Consider the following 20598-nt stretch of genomic DNA (forward strand, 5'->3'; position numbering starts at 1 on the left):
CTTGTATCACTTGTAAATTGTTGACTTGTACTTCCAACTTCCGCCAGAAGAGGGAGGAACTTACCTACATCTAAACTTGAAAGAAATCTGTTCTACTGCTAACTCTTCCAAACAACCCTTCAGAGAGAAAAAAACTGGTCAGAATGTATTTCTTTTTGACTGATCTGCACTTTTCTAGCTCTGACAAACAACTCCCTTCTGGCATATTATACGATTTTAAAGTCCAGGTAATATATTAATTCCCTGTGGTGTTTAGGGCAACAGAGTGTGCAGATACATGGAGTTCATAGGACTACTATATCCAATAAAGAATCATATTCTTGCCAGGCAGTAGTGGGGCATGCCTTTAATCCCAGCACTCCAGAGGCAGACAGGTGGATCTCTTTTGAGTTCGAGGCCAGCCTGGTCTACAGACTGAGTTCCAGGACAGGCTCCAAAGCTACACTGAGATATCCTGTCTCAAAAAACAAACACAGGGGGCTGGAGAGATGGCTCAGAGGTTAAGAGCATTGACTGCTCTTCCAGAGGTCCTGAGTTCAATTCCCAGCAACCACATGGTGGCTCTTGACCATCCGTTATAAGATCTGGTACCCTCTCTGGTGTGCAGATATACATGGAAGCAGAATGTTGTATACATAATAAAAATAAATAAAATTTAAAAAAAAAACACAACATATAGCAGAAAACAAAATGGTTAGGTAACAGCAGAAGCACACGTTTGTGAACATACAAGTCTTTTTCTACACATGTATAAACACAAACATAGCTTGCAATTGTTACTTCCATTCAACTGAGGAAATCTGCAAGTTAAGCATGGCTGTCAATATAGCGCAGTGGTAGGGAGAATGTTTATTATGTGTGAAGTCCTCAGTTCAATTCCTAGTGCCACCCCTACAATGGGGGAAGTAAATAAAGATTTTCTTAAACTAATTGCCACACCAAAGAACAAACTTAACATATCCCCAGCTTTCTGTCCTGACAAATAAATACATTATTCCTATTTGATAATAATCTCCCAATCTTGGTTTTTTTCATCTGTCAACAGAATTTTATTAAATGTCTAATACAGTGAAATATACCAACTTATAAAGAGGTAAACAAGCACTTTTGGTATATTCCATGCTTACATTATAAGCAATTATTTTGAGTATTCTTTTTACAAGGTTGTTTCTGTTAAACTTTTAAAAATGCCACCAAAAATGTAGAAGTTAAGCATACTTTGAAACTATGCAAACAATTTAAGTTGGCCAAATTGAAATTGATTACAAAAAATACTTTAGCACATTGACAAGCTTATATTCAACAATTATTTCTCTCTTTTCCTAAATCAATCTCTCGTTTTTTAAAAAATTCATCTATTTATTTATTTGTTCATTTGTTTATTTTTTTGGAGACTATCCTGGTCTCGATCTCAGAGATCTCCTTTTTTATGAAGATATTTAGTACCCTTAAAGATATTTTAAAACAAGAGACAGGATGTTTGGGTTGGTCCACTTTAGCCAGTTAATGTTCATTTTATGTCAGCAACAAAAGGCCATCACTACCTAAACAAGTCTAGGGCTCCGTCATATTTTACTTAGTCTGGGGATTCCATAAAACAGGATAAGGAATTTTAGACTAAGAATTGTTAACCTGCATATTAATAGCTATCTATGAACCAGATTGTTAGCTATGTGATTTAGATGTGCTTACAGATTGCATGAAATCTTTGAGCAGCTCTGCTTCCATAGCTGCTCTGTGTTAGCAAAATACGCAGGAACACCTTTAAATTACTAAATGAAAAACTTCCTAATTAATTTTTTTAAACATGTGCTTCCTTGACCAGAATAAAGTACAAGAACTCACATCTATTGCTTTTTTTGTGATATCACAACTCTAAAAAGGGCTTTACAACTAGAAGGGATATTAGAGCAGTTAAAAAAGGTCATTGGGTTCTACTTGATAAAAACATGTTTGTATTTCTGATATATCTAATGTTTGTCTATTATTTGTTTGTATAAGACAAGCTAACCAAGACATGTTCACAGTCACCTCAACAGGTACAGATAAAACATTAGGACACTGTTTCACACCAACACTGTTTCCTGCAAAACTGCTGGGGTTCATGTTTTCTCACACTTCTGATCCTCAAGCAAACACAAGCTGCTGTTAATGAAGAACAAGCTCCATTAATTACGCCCGTTGTGAGAACTTTCAATTAGAAACACAACGCATACACTCTTCCCTTATTTCAAGTACATTTAAAAACAATAGCCAATGCAGGTGTTTTTCCAATGCTAAGACATTTGTTACGACTATTTCAGTTGTCCCCTCCCACCACCTTGTACAACAAACCACAAATGTCTTACTGTTTGTCAAGGCCCAAGAACAGAGCATCACTGAAGGGCAGAAAACCAAAGATCCTGCTCATACATAATTTAATACATCACACTATGCAGGGATTTGGATTTATGGTAAGCTTGTCACCCTGTGCCTCTCATAGTGTCTCATGCTAGAGCAAACTCATTACTTGACCTCTGTGACTGTAGGCTGCTGGCACTGAAGTCACACAGTGGGAAAACAAAACAAAACAAAACAAAAATAGCACACTACCACAGACCAACACATCAACATGATGTGAATCAGCAATTTCTAATATAGATGTAATTGGGATTCTTTATGGAGTCTCTTATAATTCCGAGATTGAAAACCCTATCAAGTTTGAGTTATGAATGCCTTATGCAAGGGGACTTTTGAAGATGCCTGTGGTGTCTACCAACTCCAAGAAGCTCTTACTACAACTTTAACTTTTTAACATGCTGAGGATATTATAATAAGCTATATGAATGCAGTTTGAGTTGTAATATTTCCTTCCAGTTGTCAGATCTGAGATCTAATAGAAGGTCTGATTCAATTTATTTTCTGCCTCATATGGAAAATCATGCTTTAAAATGTCTTTAAGAATAAGTGTCCGAAACTATTAATAGCCACAAAACCTGAAAAATATTTTATCTAAACAATAATGCACTGTGCCAGATGAATTTGACATGTTATTAAAACCACTACTAAGCAGTATGAACTAAATAGTTGGATTTAGTGTCAAAGACCAAAAACAAAATGTTGAGTGCTGAGAATTATTAATTAAAAGAAAAACCCAAACCATTAATTTTAGACCTACATCTACCTAGTAACACTCTAAAAGACTAAAAATTTATTATTAAGAGTCCTATTTGAGCAGAAGGAAAAAATATTTTACAACCTACAGTTCTAGTAGTAACAGCATACCTTTTCTCTCTGTTTTCTGTGCAGGGACAGAAGCTGTGGGTGTAGGCAGTTTTGATAAAGTAGATGCTCCATTAGCATCAAATGATTTCTTTGGCTGGTGATCAGATTGAAGCGTAAATGGACTGGAAGGAACAGTGCTTGGGGTAGCGGTTGGATGAACCACTGGTTTGATGGGGTGCTGTACTGGCGTAGAGCTACTGTGAGTCTCTGCTCTTGGCAGTCTGTAGTCTTTGTCATTGTGTCTGCTTGTTTGAGACAAAATATTCTGTGGGAGCAAACTACTGGCATCGCTGGAATGCTTGTCTTCCACTGTAGTTCACAGTTCGCAAAAGAGATGTTGGAATGACAGAAGGGGAAGAAAAACAGATGCTGTTAGAATCCTGTGTCATGAACATCAGCTAGTTGAGCAACATAACTGTAATTATGTTCCTTTTCATAAAACTGCAAGCCCAGTTAGTGTCTGCAGTTTTAACAATGATATTAATTATCAATACAGCAAGAGTTTTAACAACTATAAATAATCATCTATACTCAACTTGTTTAATGTATTCTTTGAAATTAAATTGTATTTTAAAAAATTCTAAAAATAGTTATAACATTTTACTCAAAAAAATGCTTCCAAAAGTAAAAAGGCAAATGTCTATTTCTTTAAAAATTTGGATCACAGATTCAAATAATTAACAGAATTGCCCAGTGGTTCAATTACAAAAGAACACTGGCTTCATTAATTTCAGTTTTTTGAATACTAAAGCTGCTAGCTAATGTGGGCTCTAAAGTGTTTTAGTCTAGGGCTTTCAATGATATAAGATGGTTTAATATACTCAACTGTTCATCCCATACATAACACTAATGAGGGTAAAATAATATTTCACATTCACATGCTATTCTTAAAAGAGAAGTCCAGCACATGTAAGCATAATTAGAAAAATGTGCTTATCACCAGCAATTACATCAGAAGCACAGGAAATGATTCAAACTCTGCCAACAATTTAAATTCTGGTATTGTGCATTTACAAATAAAAAAGGAGGACATTTTTAACTCATGTGGACAAAGATCATTTGTTTAAAAAAAAAAAAAAACAAACTGTAATGTCCTAAAGAAAGACCCAAAACAAGAAATACCCTAAGAATAAAAGGAAGTGACGTTATCTCGACAGTTGTATAAAGGATGCTCACTGTTGAGTATGTTTTTTCCTAAACCACAGTTCTTCTAACTCTTAAGATCAAGAACAGACTCTCAAGTTCTAAGTCAATTTTAAAGTTGCCACTATACAACTAGCATAGTGCACTCAAGACCCTGGTTTGCCACCAAAGTCCTAAATTGTTTCAAAAGAAACTCTCCAGTTATCTAATACATATATAGATTCAGTATGTTATACAATGAACCAATAACAGAAACAAACTGGCTTATGATGGTGTAAAAACCATGTAAATTACAAACTTGTACAAACATAAAACTATTTGAATTTTAGTCTAGTTTCTTCATTAAAAAAGATACAACTATAATAAATCCTCAAAAACAAGTACATCAGCATGCCTAGCCCTACCACTTTAATTACCTATAACTTTTATATCTCTTTATATTAAAAAAACCTTTAGTTCTATATAGCTAAAAGCAACACAGGTAAAGGCAAAAAGGTTCAGATGAAAACTTAAAATGATACTTCAAATACCTCTGAATTCAAAATGACTGCAGAGTAGAGGAGCTGGGGAAAATAAAGCAGCAACTGCTTCCTACCATCACCAGGCAGAAGGCATTTACCCAAGTACCTCTATTTGCACCACAGCTCCCCAGACTTTTCTGAATGCCATGGTGGGAAGTGTGTGACTAGCTAATCTAGCAGGTATGATAATAATTTATAATACAGGGCAGTCTGTCCAGCAACAAATTGTCAGATCCAAAATGTCACTAGTGATATAAGAAATTCCAATTGAGGTTTCTCTAAATTTATAAGAATCATAATATTAAGTACAGAAAGAAATAATCCAGGAGCAGTTAATAACAAAAGAAAAATTGTATCCATACACTTAGGAGTATCAGATTTTATCAGACTGTGGTAAAAACTCCCATCTCTCTGCATCTAATTATCTTCCCACTCCTTTAATTTCTTGAAAGGAACACATTCTAAGCATTATTCTATCCAATGCCAATAAACACAGAACAATATTTGACAATGTCAAATAATTAAATGGAATACTGACTTTATTACAATAGCACCTTATATAATTTAGTGGAAAAATTAAACAGGAAAAGTAAAACCCAACATAGCTAAAGTTCTTTCTCAACCATTACTTAGAACTTTAAAAATAAAAAATAATACAGATCATGACCCCAGCCAGACCTATTGACTCATTATTTGCACATAAAGGAATTTACTTAAACTAAAGGGGCACATACAAATCATTTGAGTGTGAAATGGCCGAAAACCACTCAGTATTCAGAAGGCTTACAATAATAATAGTATACTGAAGCAGAATGGTACAAGCAATAATTTAGCAGATGCAGAATAAAACTAACACAGAAGCAGATCCCTGAAATACTAATGAACAAAAGTGGGCTAACATGTCATTTTTGGTTCTAAATAAAAACATGTCTGATTTCTATACATATAAATAAACACAATTTATTTATCTCAAAAAGTTCCTGGGTCAAGAGATTAAAAGTTTAACATTCTAAATTTTTATACAGATCCACCTGTGTTTGCCTGCCTAGTATAGTGATTAAACAAGTACACACCCATAAGAGACCACCTAACTTTTAAAATAATAACATGCCTTACTTTGAAATCACAAATCAAATAACATAAAAAAATCACAAAAAATATTTCTGTCACTGTTTCAAAATTAGATCTTAGCATTTATTGCTGGAGACCTCTTGGGGGGATGGAGGTGTTCAGGAATCAAAGAGGATATGTGGAGTGGGTGGGGCACATGAAGAGGAGATGCACATGATCTGAAGGCCATGATCTGAAGGTGAATCAGGTTGGCTGCCAGCTCATTTAATTGAAAACAAACGACACTTTTTACAGTCTATAACTGCACATAGGATTAAACAGGAAAGGAGACAAGGGGCATGTGAGCTGGGGTGTGACTTGAGATCAGGGGTTGGAGAAGTTAGCCTTGACCTTGACAATAGGCACCAGTCATATGTTAACTCAAGAGCCACAAGTTCCTCTTGCAGAGATAACTTTCCTCAAGCCCACAAGGCAATGGAGAACCTTATCCAAATGCCTAACCTTGGGATAAGGACTTCCAGGGAGGAGACACTATATTACAGTTAAAAGTCTTACTATATGGGTGGGCCTGTTCCCTCATATGCTCCCAAATGGAAAGGTCCTAGTAGTATCTTACTCTCTTTTCTCATTATAACATACCATTCTGATTTCTCTCCTTTTACTAACCGAACTCTTGCCTCATGTTATGGATCTAAACTGCAGGCATTTTATTCTTAGGATCAGGTGTGTCTAGTAAATTTCTGTTCTTGGAGGAGGGCACAATGGAATTCCTGGTTCCATGGTTGTGGGAATTTTTTTCCCAAAGAATTATTTTAGAGCGGCTACCATTGTACACATTTTTAGCCTCTATCAAAATCCACACAAAATTTCCCAAAGGAAAAGGCATTGAGAATCATTAAAAATAAAGTATAAAGGTGCTGGATATGTGTGGTCTGCAATGCTGCAACTTTGTCAAGTAGCAATAAGTTACCATGTGGTCAATGCCAGTTTACCTTTATAAACCCTAGCCCTGGAAAACGACTAAACATTAAAAGAAAACAAAATAGGTCTCTTTCTTCTCTCTCCCCTTTCTACCTTTCCTTTCCCACCCACCAATAAAACTTCCCACTTAAAAAAATATATATCTATACAACCACGAATTCAGCTATAGACCTATTAAGAATTCACTTAAGGGCAGATAAAAACCACCCAATATTCCTGTAAGCCAGTAGATATAGTCTTCCCTCTTTGAGAACTACTAGCCTAAACCTAGTTACAGTCAGCTGGCCCAATGCAGTAGTACTTGTCTAGGACCTACATAGTTCACAAATACAATAGATTTCCCTTATGTTTTGATTCTAACAGTTCTTTTCTAGCCCACATGTGTCACTTCTCCATGTTCCTCCTCCCCATCCATCAATTGCATGAGAGACAACAAACTATATGCTATTTAATTTCAAGAAAAACCTTAGCTCCTTTTTAGTTTGATCAAAGTCTACTAGTTACTAAAGACAAAGGACAACACAAGATTAAAACCCACATTTTAGCCAGGCGTGGCGCACGCCTTTAATTCCAGCACTCGGGAGGCAGAGGCAGTCGGATCTCTGTGAGTTCGAGACCAGCCTGCTCTCCATAGTGAGTGCCAGGATAGGCTCCCAAACTACACAGAAAAACCCTGTCTCGAACCCCCCCCCCCAAACCCCACATTTTATGGCTTAAAATGAAATGTATTATAGTTCTCTAACTTAGTACTTTAAATTAGTCCCTAAGTATAATTTTACTTATATTTTGAACATTTAATACAGCTATACTAAAAGTTCACCCTAAGTAATACTTCCCATCAAAGAATCAGTACTCCTTGAGAATCAGCAGTACACATCAGTAGATGAATCTCAAGAAAACGTATGACCACAGTTTGTCTTACAGATCATGGTACCTTAAACAAGATTGAAGAACAGTTTCTGTACAGAATGTTAATGTTCCTGTGAAGCTACAGTCCACAGCTTATACAAATCTCTAAACACAGTGGGACTAACTTCTAAGCACAGATAATGGGGTTAGATCCCAGCAACATTATTGTAAATCAGAGATACACTGAGAACACACTAGAACATTAAAGCCAGAGTATAGCCTACATATGTGAGCCCAGTAGAGTCTGGCAAAACCTCCCTCATGAAATTTGTTTTCTAATAAAATGTGACTATCTGATGTGATTTTCTAACATGGTGACAATGACAAACAAGTTGTTCAAATATGCTTTCATATCACTGAAATGTCAAACAAAATCCAAATTTGTGTCCATCTAACATAATGATAGCTTCTCAATGGTAACAAAACACCAGTAGTGCACTGGTATCAATGTTTATGGCTAGAGCGCAATTATTTTTAAAAGACTTCATTTATTTATTTATTTATTGTGTGTGCAGTGTTTTGCCTGCATAAGTCTGCACTCCAGAAGAGGGCACCAGACCTCATTATAGATGGCTGTGAACCACCATGTGGTTGCTGCAGGTTCTGCTGAGTTTGAATTCAGAACCTCTGGAACCTCTGAGCCATCTCTCTAGCCCAAGAACTCAAATTATTAGTATTTTAAAAAGTGAAATCTTGCTCTTTATCAATTCTGTATTATAGACAACATGAGTAATGAGAACCACATATTCCACCATTCCACCCTGAACCCATTTCCCTTTCCAGGAAATAATCAAGAAGCGATAAAAGAAATCACATATATTTTCATGTCCATTTACACATGCAGATGGAATTTATAAATTGGTAAATTAAAACAACCAATAGTAATAAATAAAAAAATACTGTTAGACAACAAAAAAACACTTACTCCCACTGGTGAACCCACTAGTGGCTGTTGCTTGCATCACCTCTCTTCTGTAATCCCTATCTTTTGGGAAACTATTAACTGCCAATTTATTTGCTTCTTTTTGTCTCTGTTCTCTAGAAGGAAAAGATCAGACATCACTTTATGAATAAAAATAGCACAAAGTACTTAAGTTTCTGTAATAACTTTTCTTACCAAATGCTCAACAAAACAGTACATGGACTAAAAAGAGGGAACAAGGTTTGGTACTGAAACTGGTCTCAAAGATAGATACAACAGACAACTAAGAAAGAATGTCTCTCACAGTGAAACTACCAGCTATTCATACTAACTTCACAGCCTAAACTCCCAACAATAGTTCTATAAATGGTTAAAAAAATTAGTATTATAAAAAAAGTTATCACATAAAGACTTCTACTAAAAAAATAAAGGGGCAGTATTGGCACATGCCTATAATCCCAGCACTTGGAAGGTCTGCGAGTTTGAGGCCAGTCCGGTCTACAGAGCTAGTTCCAGGACAGCCAATACAACAGAGAAACCATCTTGGAAGCGAAAAAACAAAAAGGGCAGAAGGAGGGTGTGGTAGATCTAGACCAGCCTGAGTATGAAACTTTGTCTCAAACTAAGTAAATAAATAAAATAAACAAACACCTCTATTACAACATCAAATGACTGAATACTAAGTATTTTCTCAAATATACTGACTGTTCACAGGCCTCCATAGATGACTGCCTCTATGCCCAAGAAATTATTTTACATGAAGGGAAAACACAAAAACGGGACCATGACTAAAACTGAATAAAAATAAATAAATAAATGGTTTCACTATACAGAACCTAAAGATACTGTTTAATGCCATAGGATGTGTCAATTAATGAATTAAGTAGGGAGTATTACTAGATTAAAAGCAAATACCTTTCAAGCCATTCTTTTGGTTTTTCCCACTGTGAAACTTCTGTGCGACAATTGTAGTAGTATTTTTTTCCAGAAGAGCTAATATGCTCAGACCAGTCATCTGCAGAATCATAAGGCTTAAAAAACACATTTTAAAAATTACAAAATGTCATTTAATCATTTGACATGAAATAAAATTTCAATGATTTTTATAGCAAACATACATGTATGTATTTTAGAACATTGAGTCTATTAAAACCTTTAGGAGTGAGAATATTTAGAAAGACTGTAGTATCATTTTAATATCTTAAATTTAGAAAGCTTTGTAGAAGTTCAACTTAGGTAGCATTTTAACTAGTAAAACCAGTGTCATGTGGAGGGGTGATACTGTTCTCAACTGACATGAAGGCATGAAATCCTCACTTCTAAGCTCAGAAGGAAAAAGGCAATCAATCACATACAGTGTTAAGATGACAGCCGACTAGCATTTGCTGTTACTTAGTGAAAAAGAAACCAAAAAGTTTTTTAAGACAAACAGAAAGCTGAGAATTTGGTTTGCCTTTAAAATCCATGGCATAGGCTAAGTACTAAGTAGAATATTGTCTAATGGACAACACAAGGTAGCAGTATAGTTCTGTAGCTAATGCTCTTTCAAAATTCTCAGTTGATCCCGTGCAGACATTTGTCCATGTAAAATCACAATGAAACTAGAAAAACCTTGAAAGTAGTTGCATGGAACTGGTGTCTTAAGATAAAAAAGGCAGGTAAAAGTAAGTACTTGTTTCATCAAGATACAGGAAAACTGTCTAGTATTTTTGTTTTAGCTGTTTGCCTTTAAATATTAGTTCGGAGGTTAACATTAGCCAAGAATATATGGTCTAGGGACTGGCCAGAGAACAGACTAAGATCCAGGCTAATAATAAATAGACCCTGGAGCAGAATAGACAAACACCATCGTCTAAACCACGAGTGCTCTTCAAACTGCCCACTGTCTCAAGGGAAACAACCTTCTGTATTAGAATATATAGGCTCAGCACTTCTTTTACCAGAAGTCTTGCTGGGGAAGGTGCATGGGGGTGGAGGACACACAGATATGATAAACAACAGTGTTCATTTTATCGTATCAATTTACATTTAGGCAATCTCAGGAAAAAAAAAAAAAACTGAAAGTTCACAAAATATGTAATCCCCAACGGGCTATTCCATAAAACCATGTCTTCCTACCATGCAACATTCACAGTCTTGAAGTATAAGGATCTACAACACTAGTATCAAATCTCAGCTTGTACAAGTGGAATATTTTATGTAAAAAGTAAGTTGCAAATTACTTTCCCAATCGCAAACCAATGAACATCATCTCAACCCAAGAAGTATAAAGATCCTTCAAGCAATGGTGTGATTTAAAAATATTAATGTGTAATGGTAGGAGCTAACATCCCTGACTTTACATAAAGAATATCTAAAATTAACATGCATTTCACATTTTCTAAATTAAGCTTAACATGTAGCCACAGACTCAATCAGTTCTCAAGTACTATCACAAATACTTGAGGAAACCTGAGCTTCTTCCACATGACTCAAACTACTTCCTAAGATTACTAAAATGAGTTTCCTTCTTCCTCCATAATCTATCATAATCAAAGGGGCATTTACTCAGAAGTCAAGCAGGACCTGTGATCACAAGACCCCACACAAACAAAAACAAAAAAAATAAAACATAGGAGACATCTAAGATATTCTTTAGAAAGGTTTTTATTAAAATGTTAAACATATTAACAAATGACGGGGTTGTTTGGCATTTTAAATGAAGTTTTAAACTATTTTCATTTTCAATATAGTAAACAACAAGTTTACATAAATTGTCTAAGAAGGTGTATGAGAATGCATGACTTTAAAAACGGGACCTTTAATAGGCAGGCAGATCTCTAAGGCTTTGCAGCCAGCCTGGTGTATACAGCAAGATCCAGGCCTGCCCAGATTACATAGTCAAACCCAAACTAAACACTCCCATTAAAGGGACTTCTATCAAGACCTATCCTTAAATTCAAACCTTTTAAATCTCTTACATGAATGTGCCTGTTTCTTCTTCAAAAAGTTATCTCCACTTTTTCAACTGTTCATACTACCAACATTGCTAAGACTACAGAATTGTATTAATACTAAATTAAATAGCTCATTAATAAAGATGGCCTTCCCTATTAAGTCCTAATAATCCTTCAATAAAAATTTTTTTAGTAAAATTAAAATTAGTATATTAAAGAGAATGTCTCCAGGCAAATTGGCTGCAGAGCTAGGCATGGTGATACATATCTTTAATCCCAGCACTCAGAAGTAAGCAAAGTCAGGTGGATCTCTGAGTTCTACCCCAGCCTGGTCTACATAATCAATTGTAGACCAGGTGGAACTACAGAGTTATACCATGTCTCCATTATGATATACTCAAGTAAGCTCCAAAATATCAAAGGTTCCTTAGCTGATAACAACAGGGCTCGTTGCATGAATATAAAGTCAAGTTTGAGTTTAAAGCACTTTCCAGCTATTCAAAATTAGGGTAGGATACTTAGAAGGGTGCAGGATTCAATTATAATGTTCTAATTTTGCTTTTACTACACTTATGTGTGCACATACACACAAGCTTTCATGTGATGGGGTGAGGTAAGAAAGCCACAACAAAGAGAAGTCAGAGTGTAGTGTGGAGCAGTTGTGTTATCACCTTTCCTTTTTCCCTTCCCAGGGAATGCACTCAGGCCTTCAGGTTTGCACAGAAAAGTGCCTTTACTTCCTGAGTCTACTCTCCAGCCCTCTAGCACAGTGTTGTTTCTATGGAGGAGTAATTTTTTTCTGTCTTTTTTGGTTTTAAGTCTGGTCTTTAATGACTGAACCATCATTCCAGCCCAATTGTTTTAAAGTCTACATACTCATTCATGTACTGGAATCTTGGTGATAAAACAGCTACCATGATTTCTTTCCTTACTAGACCCAATAAAGTATCTTAAACTACTCTGCATTTTATAAATTTATGATACTCAACTAAGCATCATCCTTGATGTCAATTTCCTACAGAATGTACAGTCCCACCCTACTTGCCAATAGAAAACACAATGCTAAGATCTGCTTTTCAATGCCAACTAAAACATGTTAATCACTCAAAATATATAATGTTAAATGTATTGACTTATTTGAAACTCCCAAAGAATATCTTAAGATTCATATTGTATGTGTTTTGTATGCATTTATATATGTACAATATGTGCAGAGCAGATGCTCACCAAGGCAAAAGGCAGTGTCATATTCACTGAACTAGACTTACAGTTGCTTGTGAGCTATCAAAGTGGTGCTGCTAGGACCTGAACCTGGGTAATCTGGGAGAGTAACAAGTGCTCTTAGCTCTGAGCCATCTCTCCAAATGCTTTACTTTTTACCCTCTCGTGTTTTTTTAAGTCCTACTTGGGATAACTTTTAAAATTGCAAATCTATAGTAGCTTTACATTACATCTTTCATTGGTTGTCCACTGCTTTTCTATGAAATTCACTTTCTTTATTCACAGACACTACTTTATAATTCAGGTCTGACTTTTAGTCTGTGGACATTTCCTTTTCCCCAGAATTATCAAAAATCCTTGTTATGCTTTTTTTTCTTTTTAAAGACAAGTTCTTGCTAATTCCCCCAGTTTTGTCTCCTACCTCAGCCTCCCAAATTCTGAGATTAGTGGCATGTGCCACCATGTCCATCAATTTCCATATATCTCTTTCTTTTTGAGTGTTGTGCCTCTTTTTTTAAAGATTTATTTATTTATTTATTTATTTATTTATTTATTTGTGCATGCAGTGTTCCGTATGCATTTATGCCTGCAGGTCAGAAGAGGGCACCAGATCTCATTACAAATGGTTCTGAGCCACCATGTGGTTGCTGGGAATTGAACTCAGGACCCCCATGGAAGAACAGTCAGTGCTTTTAACTTCTGAGCCATCTCTCCAGCCCGTTGTTGTACCTCTTAAGACTAAAGAATATATGCAACTGGCTAAGTTAGTTTCAACTTGTTGCGAGAGATGGGGTGTCATCTTAAGGACCCCCCCCAAAACATCTTTAACACTCCGAATTGTTATCATTTCTTTCACCACCACACACCATCAAGTTCTATGAAAATGAGCTATGCTGTCTTACCTATATGACAAAACTTAGCATACATCTGATTAAAGTATTCTTTGCTAAATCAATATATGAGAAATTTCATTTGGACCCACACTGAAATATATTTCATGAATCGAAGCTTGCCAAAGTATTTTATGATGGCATTTTTGTTGTTGTTGTTACTGTTGTCTGTTTTATGCCTTCTAGGACCAGGATATTGTCCTCACTGTCTGGTGAAGTACCAACTTCAGAGCAGAGAACAAGCAATTTATGTATCACTAAAAGGAAACAAACTTTACGTTTAGAAAAGTTGAAGTTATTTATAATTCGTATAAAACAAAGGCAATTTTTTTTGCTATATGAATACATCCAAATACACATTAAGCTCAATTCCAATTGAAATACTTTAAATATTAAAAGACAACGTCTATTTACAATGTACCATTTTCAACAGTCTTTCAACCAACTAAACATCATTTTAATACTTACTGCATCTGAAGTTTTGCTTGGATTATTGCTTGGATTAGAAGAATGTGAATTTGAACTATGAAGAGCACTGTGGTTGTGTGAATTTTCTTGTGGAGAGTAACTGGTCCCTTAAAGGGAAAAAACAAAGAATACAGTTGTAACCTATTTTTTAGGCCATACAATCCTATGAATATCAGAAAAACATATAATCTTTGTTTAGTCAATACTAGCATTGAATCAATCATACAGCCCAACATCAATGTTGAAATTATAGGTATATGCTATTAACAATGAACTCAACTCATCCATTTTATATTACAGAAAATGTTTGATCCTACTATAAATAGACATGGCTTAAAAATAAGACTGCATGAGGGGGCATGCTATAGGCAGAAACAGTAGGATCTCTGAGTTTGAGGTCATTCTTATCTACATAGTGAGTTTCAAGACAGCCACAACTATTATGGAGACATTTTCTAAAACCAAACCAAACAAAAACAAAGACAGAGCCACACTGTCAAGAAAATTGAAAGGAGTGTAAAAATTCAAATGATTAAGGACAAGAGACCACAGAAAACTTGCTGTTTTCAGTATTTTGGAAATCATCTTCATATTTTTAAATAGTAACCCCTAAACTTGCTCTTTAATAGTTTTAAATCCAAAGGAGAACCTATTCAAGTTGGAAGGAAGGAAGGAAGGAAGGAAGGAAGGAAGGAAGGAAGGAAGGAAGGAGGGGGAGGAGGGAGGGAGGGAGGGAGGGAGGGAGGGAAAGGATAGACCAAAAAGCCTGACAGAGCCAATTCTACCTGTGTCTTACCAATACACATCCCAAAGATCACCAAGGAAAAGAGTTTCTCCTTGGTGTTCCTCTATTGTTTTAGGAAAAGCCAATAGAGATGGCTGGGAATGTAACTCAGTACACAGTACTTGTCACTCACAGCAAGGCAAAAGACAGGTCTAAATTCCTAGCACCAGGAAAATAAAAGCCAAAGCACACAAATCGAAACATGCAAAACTCATCAATAAATGACATAAAAAGAGGCCAGGCAAGGGTGGCACATGCCTTTAGTCCCAGCACTCGGGAGGCAGGCAGATCTCTGTAAATTAAGAACAGCCTGGTCTACAAGATCTAGTTCCAGGACAGGCTCCAAAGCTACAGAGAAACCCATCCTCAAAAGCCGAAAAGAAAAGAGACATGAAAAGAGCCATGTCTGTCCTGTTTCTGTCTCCCCAGTGCTGGGATTTAAGGTGACAGTCACCACTTTCATGTCATACCTGGCATTTTAAAGGAAAACTAGAGACAGTAGGGATGCTAACTATAATGGAAAAAGACTACAAGTGCTTTGTTTGAGATAGATTAGGACAATGATCCTGTGGGCCATGAATTACCAAGTTACAATCTTAGTAAAGAACAGGAAGGGCCAGCTGGCGTTGGTGGCGCATGCCTTTAATCCCAGCACTCAGGAGGCAGAAGCAAGCAGATCTCTGTGAGTTCGAGGCCAGCCTGGTCTCCAGAGTGAGTGCCAGGATAGGCTCCAAAGCTACACAGAGAAACCCTGTCTCGAAAAACCAAAAGACCAGGAAGGGTAAGAACAGGAAAAACTAAATGGATAAAAAAGATGAACTGTGAGATTCAATAAATCCAAACAGAAATTGTCAGCTGATCTATCCGAAACTAAAAAGACGGGAGAAAGTGTATGAATGAACACTGCCAATCCTCCATTAGATGTCAAAAGTAGATTTTCTTGGCCTGGTAATCAATACACATACACTGGGCACTAACAAACAGTAACTAGCAACAGCTAGAGCCAAAATGATGGATCTTTTAGAAGCCATGAACAGACTCAAAAAAACTAATGATGTCACAAAAGATAAAAGAGGATTAACCATCAGTGTGGTTAACAAAGTTAACCTAACATCAATGTGGGCAAATCAATAAAAGAAACCTACTCAAAAGTCTGACAGTGGAGAAGCCTGATTTTGCATCTACTTATTATTACACTTACTATCTTATATGGCATTAAACCATTTTTCTAGATATAGCAGGCAGTAAGTATATCCAACAACACAATAAAAATCAGAAACCAATCAAAATTAAACCCAAATCTGGACAGAAGCAGGCAGATCTCCAAGTTTCATGCCAGCTTGTCTCAACAGCTCATTGGTCGCCATATCTAAGCTTCATGCACAAAATACAGCTTGTGTTGAACATCAGTATTCTACTGAGAGTCTAAATTTTCTATGTGCTAGGCAGTAAGGTATGGGTAAAAACTACTCCAAGCTAATTTTAAAACCAATCTCAAATCAGAGATAGCATTCCAGAAGTGCTATCAAAATCTGATGCTGAAACAATGAAAGGTATTTTCCACAGGCTACCAGATAGAAGACACTTGGAAGCACAGCCCTGAATCCTCCACACTGAACTCTAGGAAATCAACATCATGATAAGAACTAAAAATCAGATCCTGAGGCTTCAAAACAAACCAATGACAATGAGATGATATCAAGGGGTCTAAGACAGTGGTTTTCAACCTTCCTAGTGGTGAGACCTTTAAACACAATTCCTCGAAGTATGGTGACCCCAACCATAAAATTATTTTCGTTTCTACTTCATAACTATAAATTTACTATTATGAATCTTAATGTAAATACTAAGATGTGTTTTCTGATGGTCTTAGGCCATGCCTTCGACCTAAATCTACAAAGGGGTTGAGATACACAGGGTGAGAACCACTGCCCTAAGGTTATTATTAGTTATCAACACCAATTATTACACCAAATTAAAAGATTTAGATATATGCTAAAATTTCCATCTTGCAGATAAATCATAACAATTAGTTCATTCCATTACAATGTCTCGACACACTATTCATCAAGTTGCTGCTTCCATGGATTTTCATATAATTTCTGTCTGAAATGAACATAATACTATACTAATGAAGGTTGGATTGGATGCTCTACTCTGACATTCATTTGCTAATTTTCTTAAACAAAAAGCTATGTTTAAATCTACGGGGGGGGGGGGTGTCAATTAAGAGGTTTACTAAAGACAATGATTTACTCTATGGACATATTTTGTGGTAAGGTCCACTGATCTCTCTAAAGTTAAGACCCAGAAATCTACTTGTTGTCGTGATTATCAATAAACATCAAATACTGGCACACATTCCATTAACTGATTAGGTTCTTTCCTTAAAAACTTAAAAGTACTTCATGACAGAAGATTATCAGTTACCTTTTAGGTAAAGTACTACAGACCTTCCACATCAAACACCCTAAGCATCAACACCCACTAGATTAAGGATAAGCTTTACAAAGATAACAAATAAAAACCATTAATTTAGCAAAGCATTTGGAGGGAGCATTTTATTTGAGCTTTACGTTCTGCATATTGTCCTTTGTAAACTTAAGTGGAACAACAGGGAGAAAAGCAAACTTCCCAAGATCAGGGTAATGGTAGCACTGATGGTTAAAGCTGAGTCTTGCCCAAAACCATTACCAGGCACAATTTTGTGAAATCTAATTTGTTTTAATCTTATATTTACTTCTGTATCAACCCTATGATAACTTACATATTTTCAGTAAGAAGGAAAAAAATCTTTTCTTACTTGCAAGGCAAACAGAAAGAATGAGTGTTTGAGAGAATAAGATGACCAAAGAGCAGGAACTATCACAATTCAACTCAGTTACACCCAGAAACTCAGTGATCTTTAAAGTGAAAAGTAACAGGTAACATGTATGTGTTGAGATAACCTCAACCATGTTTCATCCAATTTAGCAAATACAAACCAAGCTACTTATATGGTCTACTGTCCTCTCTATGCTGTTGGCACATTACTAATAAGAATCCAGGGCTGGAGAGATGGCTCAGAGGTTAAGAGCACTGACTGCTCTTCCAGAGGTCCTGAGTTCAATTCCCAGCAACCACATGGTGGCTCACATTATGAGATCTGGTGCCCTCTTCTGGTGTGCAGATATACATGGAAGCAGAATGTTGTATATATAATAAATAAAATCTTTAAAAAGGGGGGGGAACGACACAATACTGGGGATGGGTTTTCTGTTTGTAATTTATTAAATACTAGGTTCTGCCCTCTGCCATATTTATCCCTACAGGTATAAAATAGAGTTATAACATGAATCTGTACTGCTTTTGGGCTAAACTTCTTGACTCTCCAACAGTAGATTGACAGCCTTTGTGTTCTGCTATTTAAATGTTTACCTATACTTCTGCTATTCTGGTCCTCCCTGCTTTGAAAGAAAGTTTCGATGCATGAACCAAGCTATGCTAACTTTGGGTTATACTGCAATTTACAAACTACTTACCAGCTAAGATGCAAAACTGACACTGAACCAAACAATGTCTCTTAAATGAGACCGAATGAATTAGAAGGTAAATTAACTAGGGTCTGCGCTTGATAGTCAGTGATCACCTTTGATCAATGATAATTTTAATGGTTGCAACCAGAAAGTTACTGAGCACTTGAAACAGGTCATAAATTGAGCTTAACATCATAATATTTACACTAGAATCAAACTATCAAAGAATGCAAAACATACTGTAATTTCTCATATCATTTAACTATATCTAATTAAACAATGTATGATAAAAATATTTTAATTGCATAGCATTTGAACTGTAGTAGAAATTATAGGTAATACAGAAGATGGCCTGGAGCATTTGGAAGACGAATGTAGACCATATACAAACACTATACGGTTTTTATAGAAGGTACTTGAGTATCTAATTTGGGTAAGAAGGATGGATGACCACACTGTTACAATAATGAATAGTTTCTGTAAACGACTCTGATCTGAACAAGAAATTTTACATCTTGGCTTAAAAAAAAATAAAAAAGCCCAATTCGAAAATCGAGGGAAAGCAGGCCTGGAAAGCTGGCTCAGAAGTTAAGAACATTTGCTGCTCTTCAGAGAACCTGGATTTGATTTCTAGTACCCATATGGCAGCTCACAACCATCTGCAAATCCAGGCCCAAGGATTCCAACACCCTTTTCTGGCTTCCTTTGGTACCAGGCATGCATGTGGTACACAAACATACATAAAGACAAAACATCCATACATATTAAATAAATATTTATTTTAAAACGTTGAAGATATACAAAAAAGCACATGGCTGTTGAATGACAGACCCAAGATATGCATACCTAAAAGCATAGTTGAAGAACTGTCTAAGATTTTACTTAAGTCTAATAAGGAAAGAACTTCCTGAATCAGAAGAAAACCTCAATAATATCGATAATTCATCAACACCAAAAACTTCAGAGAAAACAATCTCTCTACCTGGAACTCTCCTCCAATAAATTTGTCATACAAAATTATAAACAATTATAAAAACAAACTTTAACAAGAACCAAAAAAACAAATTAATACTATATGCAAATATATTTAAATGTTCAAGACAACAGGAAATACACATAATCTTACCAACAATGTAGAGACCAAAGGAACACAAAACATCAACTAGTCAAGAAAACACTTTTCAAAGAAATAAAGCTTTTCCCCTCCACAAATTTAGCGACACCATCAAACAGTACACTAGAAATAATCAAAGTTAAGTGGTAAGTGTAGGTCAGTGGTAGGGTATGATCCTATTCTGGATTCGACAGCGAAAAATAAAAATTGTCATTGCTTGTCAGGCACTGAAGAGGTTGTGGAAAAGCAACCACTTCTAGATTCAACTGGGGCCTGCCTCCTTCCATAGGAAGAACTCAGTTGGTACTGTAAACCAGGTCAAAAGTCCAGCTTGGAAGGTCAGAGCTCCAAAAAGACAAGACTACTAAAAAGGTGCTCAGCAAAATGGATGTTGTAAAACTCCCTTCAAGCCAGGCGTTGGTGGCACACGCCTTTAATCCCAGCATGAGGGAGGCAGAGGCAGGCGGATTTCTAGGAGTTCGAGGCCAGCCTGGTCTCCAGAGCAAGTGCCAGGCAGGATAGGCTCCAAAACTACACAGAGAAACCTCCCTCCAAGTGTTCATGTATCTACCTACAATGTTAGTAAACTTCTCAACCTTGTCCAAGAAACACCTCTCTACAGTGAGCATTGGATAATACAGAAACAAACCTGGTCTAAGTGATGGGAACTAGTGACTGTAGAGTGCTCTGCCCCAAATGGGACCATCTATACCAAACACCCCAGACTCAGGGAACATCACAGAACACGGGAAGGCAAGAGTACAAGAGGAAGATGATAGGGAGGAGTGCTGTGTATGCTGTCCTTGGAACAGAACACCACAGTGGCTGCAAACTTCCTACAGGAATGGATACCTACAAA

General features: G+C 36.2%; 1 protein-coding gene and 1 non-coding gene across 8 annotated transcripts in view; one reads left to right on the forward strand and one right to left on the reverse strand.

The window, feature by feature from the left end:
- Wac (WW domain containing adaptor with coiled-coil) overlaps positions 1–20598 on the reverse strand; it is a 62126-nt gene that overhangs the window by 12343 nt on the left and 29185 nt on the right. For 5 of the 7 annotated variants that reach the window (XM_027405486.2, XM_027405487.2, XM_027405483.2 and 2 more), the window contains exons 4-7: positions 14327–14433; positions 9727–9842; positions 8815–8927; positions 3265–3573 (exon numbers count right to left, since the gene is read on the reverse strand). In XM_027405486.2, coding sequence (XP_027261287.1) covers positions 3265–3573; positions 8815–8927; positions 9727–9842; positions 14327–14433 — 645 coding nt within the window. The remainder of the gene's footprint in view (positions 1–3264; positions 3574–8814; positions 8928–9726; positions 9843–14326; positions 14434–20598) is intronic. The other 2 variants (XM_027405489.2, XM_027405488.2) reach the window with 1 other exon arrangement.
- LOC113834655 lies at positions 2435–2554 on the forward strand. The gene has a single exon (XR_003483359.1). It is a non-coding gene; the product is annotated as a small nucleolar RNA SNORA42/SNORA80 family (small nucleolar RNA).

The sequence above is a fragment of the Cricetulus griseus genome, chromosome 3, assembly GCF_003668045.3.
Source record: "Cricetulus griseus strain 17A/GY chromosome 3, alternate assembly CriGri-PICRH-1.0, whole genome shotgun sequence".
NCBI classification, from domain to species: Eukaryota; Metazoa; Chordata; class Mammalia; order Rodentia; family Cricetidae; genus Cricetulus; species Cricetulus griseus.